The sequence below is a fragment of the Rhododendron vialii genome, chromosome 4a (assembly GCF_030253575.1).
Source record: "Rhododendron vialii isolate Sample 1 chromosome 4a, ASM3025357v1".
NCBI classification, from domain to species: domain Eukaryota; kingdom Viridiplantae; phylum Streptophyta; class Magnoliopsida; order Ericales; family Ericaceae; genus Rhododendron; species Rhododendron vialii.
Window position 1 is genome coordinate 854,345 of NC_080560.1, and position 9,822 is coordinate 864,166.

At 38.6% G+C, this 9,822-nt stretch overlaps 1 protein-coding gene across 3 annotated transcripts; it reads left to right on the plus strand.

The window, feature by feature from the left end:
* Positions 1–4,797: 4,797 nt before the first annotated feature.
* Positions 4,798–9,331, plus strand: LOC131321892 (probable calcium-binding protein CML21). Of its 3 annotated transcripts, none has more exons than XM_058352894.1 (5): positions 4,798–5,168; positions 6,343–6,583; positions 6,971–7,173; positions 8,054–8,228; positions 8,905–9,331. In XM_058352894.1, the coding sequence occupies exons 2-5, from the start codon at positions 6,388–6,390 to the stop codon at positions 9,015–9,017; spliced, it is 687 nt and encodes a 228-aa protein (XP_058208877.1). In that variant the 5' UTR covers positions 4,798–5,168; positions 6,343–6,387; the 3' UTR covers positions 9,018–9,331. The 3 variants fall into 3 exon arrangements, with proteins under 3 accessions (XP_058208877.1, XP_058208878.1, XP_058208879.1); XM_058352895.1 differs by having other exon boundaries at positions 4,862–5,168; positions 6,347–6,583; XM_058352896.1 differs by lacking the exon at positions 4,798–5,168 and adding an exon at positions 5,425–5,444.
* Positions 9,332–9,822: the final 491 nt, after the last annotated feature.

Here is a 9,822-nt window from a genome sequence, read left to right on the forward strand (position 1 = left end):
TCTATTTAGAGAAAATTAAATAGGCATCCTATTCACTAGACTTATTTAGGTGTCCATCCTAGAGATTTTAAATACTTATGTTCTCATCCTGAAAATGCATTATTTCCCATTACAGCCTTAGTTATATATTAATATAGATATAGATATTATATATTGATTTTTGATTTTCCCATATTTTTACGAATGTTTTTAGTGCTCCACAAAATAGGGGATTTAGGGTTTCCATTCTCCCCAAAATCAGGGATTCCATACCCAACGTAAATACCACAGCCTATTAAAATCCTCTCTAGAAAAAACCCCTACCCAATTTACCCCAATCCCATCCCCCACAGCCGCCGAAAAAATGCTCGTCCAAGACCTCACACCTCCGCCTGCTGCCGCACGAAACAGCACCGTCAAGAGCAGCGAAGCCGGAGACTAGACCTGGGCATGGGCCTAGATCAAGGCTGAGGCCCACCGTGACGCCGAGTCGGAGCCGGCCCTGGCCAGAGCTACCTTTACTCCACCATCATCTCCCACTCAAGCTTTGCTCCTCCACCCTCCTGTACAACCTCTTCCTTGACACCCTCTCCTCCTCCACCGTCGCCGACCTCCCCGCCGCCCACGAGCGGGACCCTTCCTGCACCTCCTTCTCCCACTGCCTCTTGAACTACAAGGGGTTCTTGTCCATCCAGGCCCACCGCGTGGCGCACAACTTGTGGACCCATAACATGAAGCTGTTGGTTACAGATACGGCTGAATGTGAGGCAAGCAAAAGAGTGGATACTGTAAAGGTGTGTACTACAAAGTGTTAGATGAACAACAAGCGGCAATGGGTCCACAGATTGCCGACATGTTCGCAGTTGACATACACTCCGGGCTAAAATCAGAAAGGGATTGTGAATTGATAATATTTTGTTCATCTACCTCGATTGAAACCTATACTTGTCAAAACTTGTCACATTTTATGATTTTTGTCATGTTTTTTATTTGATCAAGTTTTGTTCATTTACCTCGATCGAAACCTACATTTTTCGAAGCTTGTCATGTTTTCTGATTTTTGTCATGTTTTTTATTTTGATAATGTTTTGTTCATCTACCTCGATCGAAACCTACACGTCTCGAAACTTGCATGTTCTCCGATTTTGTCATGTTTTTTAATTGATCTTGTTTTGTTCATCTACCTCAATCAGGTTTTGCCATGTTTTGTGAATTGATCATGTTTTGCCATATTTTCCGGCTTACACATTCGTTTTTGTAAGAGTCATGTTTTCTTTTTAGATTTTAGGGGAATGAAAAATGAGAGAGAAGATTATGTGAGAAAAAATTCAAAAGATTAGGTGAGAGAAATGTTTGAAAGAGGAGAGAGAATTGAGATAATTAGAAAAGAGAGAGAGAGAGAGAGAGAGAGAGAGAGAGAGAGAGAGAGAGAGAGAGATAGATAGATAGATTTGAAAAATTAAGAGAAAGAAAGGGTAGTTTAGGATTTAATTGAATTTGAGGATGGAAAGATAAGCATTTAAACACATTAGGATGAGCACCTAAATAAGTAGGGTAAAAGCCTAAAAGGGATGGCTAATTAAATTCCCCATCTATTTTTTAATGCCACAATTTTGCTACCTGTTCAAAAAAAGATAGTAGTAATATATATACTAAAAAATTGGGAGCCCCATTTTCAAACACTGCCTAGGGTCTCAGAAATCTCAGGGCCAGGCCTGAGTGGAGCCCGTGATATTGAGAAGGGATTGCTTTTCCTTTGAATTGTATTTGAGTTTTGACTTATTGGAGACAGGCTCAGAAGTTTGGCAAATTATAGGTGTTCGTCTTGCTACTGAAGAGTGGGCAGTAAGACATGTCTTATTTTTCACAAGGTATTGCATGCTAATCAAATATGAGTGTTAATTTCTTCTTCTTCTTTATTCGGAATGACGTATTTCAATGCTCAACAGGAGAATCAACTAGAATCATTGGTAGAACAAATGAAGAATTATTCCTGAAGATTGGGAAAAATCCTTGTTCAAAAGAAAATAGCAGCTGAAAATGACTTCAAAAAAAAGAACATTAGAATACAAAATATAAACAGTTCAGCCATACCAAATAATTAAACCTTAATGCGCAAGGCTCAAGCATGCGCCAGATTGAAGTAAAGCCACATTTTCAAAATTAAACCTCTTGAAAATCCTTATTTATTTATTTATTTATTGATCGGAATGACATATTTCAATGCTCAATGAGAGAGGTTGCTAGCTCAGACAATTCTTCATCTGTGACCGTGGAGATGGGCCCAAAGACCATATCAGAAACAAAATGCAGAGTGAAAAGAATAAAGAGCTAGAAAGAACTTTGTGGTTACTTTCCGAGCTTTCCATCCAATGCAGTTTATAAGTATGGAATGAAAACATTTTGATGTTGTGGTAGAAATATTTCATGGTTTTGACATTTCATATATAGGCTATTTCAATATCTAAGCGTTTGGTATCAATAATAATTGGCCTGTTTCGTATTGGCTTTCGTTGGCTTTCCTTAGTTCGTTCTTCATAACCATGTCAGCCATAAGCATAGCCTCACACAGGAATTCCCAAGTTTGTTAACGATGCTCCGATGCTGCAACAACCTTGGGATTTACAGAGGGCCTTTGGAGGTTCGGCTGCTGATGGAGAGGAACCTTGTACGTCTTCATGTGAACGACGAATGGATACTTGCTAAATTGTATTTGAATATTCTTACAGGGCCGTCGTTCCTTTCCTCAGAGAAGGGTGTAAACTGATAGTATATTTATCGGGAAATTGTTAGTTTATTTTGATGGGGTCTACAAATTTCCGATTTTGAGGTTAGTAGATGCATTTTTGGATTCCGATGGATTGAACTTAAAGATATTTACTTGTAGGGATGGCTCATGATGATGGTGGTAGAGCAAATTGGCAAGATCCAAAACACCATAATTGCTTGCTTAACCATGCACGATTATCGTTAGAAAACTTGCGTTTCATATACATTTTTTGACGAATCCAATGATCCAAATGCTTTTTAGGACAATGCTCAACAACATGCGGATAATTTTGAAGCAAGAGGAGGATTGACCCAAGCTGACCAGATTTTTATGCTCAACTTTCGTAAGCAAATTGCAATGCAGTTGAACGCTACAAACTATATATTCTTGAATATTAAGTGTAATTTTGCTACTTTAATACTGACGAAGTTTCAGTAATCAACAATATTTAGTATAATTGTCTATCGTCTTGCTATGTTTTGAGTATGTTGTTATGATTTTGATAGATGTATGTTTATTAAGAGAATTGATTGTGTTTTACCAGTTCAACATGAATCTAAGAAGGGCAAAGCTGAAAACAGTCGCTGTGACCATTGGTCGGTGATATTGGGGAGGTCGGCGACGCCCCACTTAGCGCCGTAGATGACGGATGTGGCGCGAACGTGGAGGAGGATGACGGCGTCACCTAGGCACAGGTAGTGTGGACAACCCACTCGACGACAAAGGAGTAGGAGAACTACAAGACGGCAAGAGGAGGAGGCGGTTATTGTGTGGCGGTGGGTGAAGCAGATATTTGGTTGCGGCTGATTTGGGGATCTAGAAACTGTGGTTCAAGCGACGTGAGAGAGAGAGAGAATTATCAATTTTTGTCCAAGCATCGGTGCTCATCACATACAGATCAGCTCAGATGTTGTCTTGAAAGGAAGGACTAAGAATACTTAATACACAATCCTAATAACCTTTCATTATTTATTTATCACTAGGATAGAAGCCAAACCCAAAACTAACCCGCTTAACGGATTGCATATTCTCATCGAACCAATTCCATTCGGAATTCGGAATCTCCCAAAACTGCGGTCTGGTGGAGGGATTGCATAGAATCATCAAGGGATATCATATCCAACGAGAGATGAATGTATGCAAACCAAACCAAACCATTACAGATACAAACCCCCTATATATAGAAAAATAATTTTGCCCACTTTCTTCACTAGTGTAACGTTAGATTGTCTCTCAAAAATGGGAAATTGAGATTGATGTTGCCGTTATTAAACTCATCGTTGTAAATTATTGAGACTTCATGGTAATCGGTTACAAAATTTTGAGTAGTTATTAAGAGAGAGGTTGAATTGAGATTGGGATTGAGAGTGACCTGGGTTAGGAGATGAACCAAAGCGTACTTTATCCAATTGTTTTTTTTATGCAGGGAGACCTCGTGTGTTGAAGAAGCGATCTACTATTTTCTATATTGGACCGTGCGAGCGTAGGTGACCTCGCGTGTTAGGACTTGGAGATCTTGATAAAGACTCGCGCTGCCAAAGTGCGAGCTTATGTTTCATACGCGACCACACGTGTTGAAGATTGGATCTAGGTATGGACTCGCGTTTGCGGAGTGCGAGCCTATGTTTGATATGCGACCTCGCGTGTTGAAAACTGGATCTTGTCAAAAGACTCGTGTTTTCAAAGTGCGAGTCTAATGTTTGATACTCCATATTCCTTGTCTTGTCCACAACCCCACCCCCGTATAAAAGGGGCTGTAATGGAAGGGATAATTCTAAGTACCGAAAATGAAATTTATTTTAGCATTTTAAAATTGATGGAGAGGCTATAAAACAACGTTGTTTTGTATATTAACATAGTTGAATTTTAGAGTCTCTTTATCAATTTTTAGAGTGCCAAAATCACAATCATTTTTTAGAGTATCAAAATCACAATCCTACCGAAAATACACCGAAAAAGAAAAATCAACTGCTCAGATTCTGCGGATCAAAAAAAAAACTGCTCAGATTCTATTTTTGGGTACATTTTCGGAGCGTTAGCGTTGCTCTGCTCCTGATGGAAGGAAGGGGTTATGTGTTAAAATTTAACTTGGCTGCTCCACTCCATAATTTCCGAGTGCCGAGATACACGTGGGACGGAGTACGTGGTGGGCGCAGCACAGATCTTGGCATTTGATTTGATTATTACTCCAAACGAAACTGATCCCAACAACAAATCATGAAAAGTTGACAAAAACCTACTCCACCACTGTCCTCCTCACAAAACCTTTTCTTTAATCGAGCCTTCTTGCGGTTTTCCCATCTGGGTACCTCTATATACTGAAAAAATACAGGGCACTGTATAGTGAGTTTACAACACTCCTCATAGGCTCATACCCATCAATTCTTGATATTACTCCGCCGCATCTTTTTTGTTTTCGGTCAGTCTTCACTCCTTTATCTCTCTCTTCAATTTTTTCCTCCCACAGATTCCGGATCCTATTGTTTTGCTTTCATGCATATACTGTTTTATTAGTTGTAAATACTTGTGTTTGTGGGTTAATTCGAATAGCAAAAAAGGATCACTGTTAGATGGTTACTTGAGCAGTTTCGTTTTGAACTATCCCTTGTATTCTGTCATTCTATGTATGGCATGTGAAACAAAGGGGGGAATTTTGAGTTTTTTGGGAGGCTGTTGTTGGATGAATCTGATCTGGGTTCGGAAAAGTTTTCAGCTTTAATAACCATTTTGACTTGATTGGTCATTTCTTGCCTGTGATTCCTCATAGGGTCCCATCCTACGATGAATAAAATGTGAAAACATGTCGGGTCACCAATCTATTCCAGTGGCAGTAGTTAGTTATTTTTGGATCTGTATTTTGAGGTTTGAATGCTGAATTGATATCTTGCCAAATGAGCCGACGGACAAATTGTAACTTGCAGCAAAACCAAAAGTATCGAAAATTCATTCTTGTTGATCGAGTTACTTAAAGTGGAGGTGTCTCTTTTTTTCCCGTGCAGCGTCCAGGACAGGATGGGGAACATCTAGGATTAGAACAACAATGGGTTAGTTTGTCGGAAATAGCTACTAATTTCACTGCTTAATATTTACAAGGATCACAGTGGAAAAAGAAGCAGAAAGAAAACAGGATGGTTAGGTAGGGAGACGGACAAATTTTCTAGATGCAAACAATGAATTTCATTATAGGGATGGTTCTATAATTCATGAGGAATGAAAACACATGTGATGGAACATCTTATATGTAGACACATTACTTTCAAAGTTGTAATTAGCAGGAGTTTTCTAAGAAATGAAGCTCTAGAATGGCCACAAAACCAGCATAGCATTATTCAAACTTTGGGGAAAAGCTAGAAAATTGTATTTTTGCTTACACTAGATCTTTTTCTATTCATCTCATTTAGTATAGGAACTTGAAATTGTAGGAAACTGTAACTTATGGTCCCTCTATTTCAAAAGGTTTGAAGATTTTATCTTCATAACGTTTTATTGTGACTGTGACTTGCCATGTTCGCCAAATAAATTTGAGCTTACTCAATGCTATTTTTTTCTGCAATTACTTGAATCTTTCATAACAATTTTGCTTATTTGTACAGCCAGACCTTGGGTAGTATCGTCCCAGGTTATCTTTCTAATTGAGAATGGGAGGCTCATTCGGCAAGGGTGATGCGTCCAAGGCCTGTATAACAGAAACAAAGCTGGAGACCAAAATGGTAGAAGCCATGCAGCGAAGAGCATCTGAAGGAAGTTCAATGAAATCATTCAACAGCATAATCTTGAAATTTCCCAAAATTGATGAGAGCCTGAGAAAGTGCAAAGATATCTTCAAGCAATTTGGTAGGTTCTCAAAATTGCCCCTTGTGTTTTTTTTTTCTTCTGAAAAGGGCATATTTGGTAGCAACAGGTAAATCTCCATGTTTTGTTTTTTAAGCCTCAGGGTACTTGATCTTACCAAGATCCGTGTGTCGGCATTTATAGCTTTCTTTCGATCCCTTAATAGATTTTGAGAAAACATTTCTTCTATGATTTAAGAGAAGATATTTCCTGTCAAGGTACATAGGCTACTCATTTATTTCCAACTGACCCGGATGTTGTCATCTCTGAATGAGAACGAAGTCTGGGTTTGAGTGGTACCAAAGTGCTTCGTTTTTTTTTGTTGACATATGCTCTTTCTTTTCTTTCTTATCACCTGCTAATAATGGAACGTCTATCTTTGGTTCATAGATGAGGATGGAAACGGTGCAATAGATCCGCAAGAACTGAAGCATTGTTTCCAAATACTAGAGATTAATTGTACTGAGGAAGAGATTAATGATCTGTTTGAGGCATGCGATATCAATGATGATATGGGAATGAAGTTCAATGAGTTCATTGTGCTTCTGTGCCTTGTTTATCTTCTGAAGGAGGACCCATCTGCCCTTCATGCTGTATCCAGAATATCTTACTTCTGTTATAGGTTTATCATCTATGATTGATCTCATTTCTTCTCATAGCTGATTCTTGATCTCATACTTGACTTGCACATGGAACACAAAACTTCCTTCGTAAAGTGAGATGTCATATGACATGTTAATCCGATGCGTTCATCATTGAAGTGAAGTTTACATATTTTGTTGTCGCAGGAGCTCACCATGTCAACTTGCAAGGTTCAACTATCTTTCTATTTTTGGTTTCTTTTCTTCGACGCCAGAATAATTAGTTCCAACAATAGGGTGATTGTTTTGTCACCTGTTGAATATCTTTGCCACATTTACTCATTTTCTGCATTTGCTTTTAACTGTTCAGTGGGAGTGGGCCCTGTATAGGTCGTTTTTCATCCTGGATATCTTTGCATTTGATATTTATATTATCATCTTCTTGGTAATTCAGTTATTACTTTAGGATGTATCTTGTTTCCAAATCTTAGTGAATATTATTAGGTTATCTTGTACCTTATTGTTCATTTGGAAGAGCATATCTAAGGACTCTACAAATGGTGTGTGACTTAATTGATGAAATTAGTTGAATTGAAAAATGACTGCCATATTGGTGTAGATGCCTTTACTTCCTTAGGCACATGGATATCTTGGGTTCCTTGGAATGCCTCAGCTTGTTATTCCCTCGGATTTATTTGTACGGTGACTATTTATGCCATCAATCATAAACCATTAAGGACAATAAGTTATTGTTATTATTATTTGAATGTTTTAACTATCGGATGAGAACTTTCATATCAGCTTTAGGGTGGGCTGAATGGAAGTTTGAAAAGAAGCCAGCTACATTTGTGTTTTCCACTCTTTCCATTGTTGTCTTCCATGACATAATTAGAAAACACGGATGGGGATGCCAAATTTGGAGGCAACCTTTGAAACATTGGTTGATGCATTTGTGTTCTTGGACAAGAACAAGGATGGATATGTTAGCAAGAGTGAGATGATTCAGGCAATAAATGAAACCACTTCAGGGGAAAGGTCATCTGGTCGAATTGCCATGAAAAGATTTGGTCAGATCTCTCTCTCTCTCTCTCTCTCTCTCTCTCTCTCTCTCTCTCACACACACACACACACACTGACAACCAACCATGCAGGATGCTTGTAATGTTGAACGTCATAGCATAAACATGCTATGTGTTGCCTAAAACGAGATCATTAGTAGCTATATTGCAGCAATTACAGTCTCTTTTGATGCTTGTTTATATTCTTCACAACAGATTCTTTCTGATAGAGCATATGGTAACACACTATGAACGACGGAAAATTTCATGTATTCAACGTCTGAAAAACACATTGATGTATTCACATGGACCGGTTTCTTAAATAAATCAAAGCCTTTTACTAGCTTCGGTTTTCCAAGCACAACGAAGCAACCAAAAGTTTCTGATAGATCGTATGGTAACACACTATGAACCATGGAAAATTTTATGTGTTCAACGTCTGAAAATGTTTTGATGTATTCACATGGACAGGCTTCTTAAATAAATCAACGCCTTTTACTAGCTGATTCAGTTTTCCAAGCACAATAAAGCCACTTGGTGGTTCATTTTTTACTTACGAAACGAACATTGATGTCTCCAATGATTTACAATATCAACTCTATCTTTCTTTCCTTTTTAAGTTCCTTTTCGTCATATATCTGTTATTATGCATTCCTCAATTCTTCGTCTCTTCTTCTTGTTGCAGAAGAAATGGACTGGGATAAAAATGGAATGGTGAACTTTAAGGAGTTTCTTTTTGCATTCACTCGTTGGGTTGGCATTGATGACGTTGAGGATGAAGAAGAAGAGAATGTCTGAATTCAAGATATTGGTCGGTTTCCTCCATGTCAACTGCCAGTCAGGGTGATCAGCAGCTCTGAGAGCAGTCAGATCCCCCACAAGGTCAACAACATAAACATGCAGGATGATAACACTTTCCCCGCTAAGTTTGTATGTAAATAATCTCAACAGTGTAGAACCTGTTGTAGTTGCTTTTAGTCATGACATAAAAGACTGCTCCATGCTTGACATGTTAATCTGTGCTGTATTGAAGCCAATATTTCCCACCTTTTACGGGTAAAACCGCAAGGATACTTTTGATATCAGTACTGATTTTGGAAAGAATTCGAAAACATGAAGTTATTGATGGGATCAGAGGAGACCAGTAATACCATAAGATGATGGATAGGATTATTGTATTTTAGAAGAATGGAGTGATTTTGAAAGATGAGCGACCTTTTGTTTTTTTCATAGTCAAGTAGGTGAACAATTGTTCTTTCGAGTTGTCAAAGAGTTGAACAAAGGCTGGTCCAATTGATCAGGTTGTATGGAACAGGGTTCCAAAGGGGAGAGACCATTTGCTTCAAGTCTAATACCAAGGAAAGGGTCTTGCGAATGGGCATTTCCAGGAGCTAAATTCGCCTACGGTCCCTTGTCTCAGAAGTAGATGTTTCGTACTTGTCCCAAACACTAGACTACGAGAGGAATAGACTACGAGAGGAAGGGAGAAGGTAGAGCTTGTATGTTCCAAAAGCGATTTAGACAACAACGGGTGATCAAATCAAATGTGCCCCAAGTGCATTAGAATAATTGAAGGAAGATAACTCGCATATATTGTGCTCTT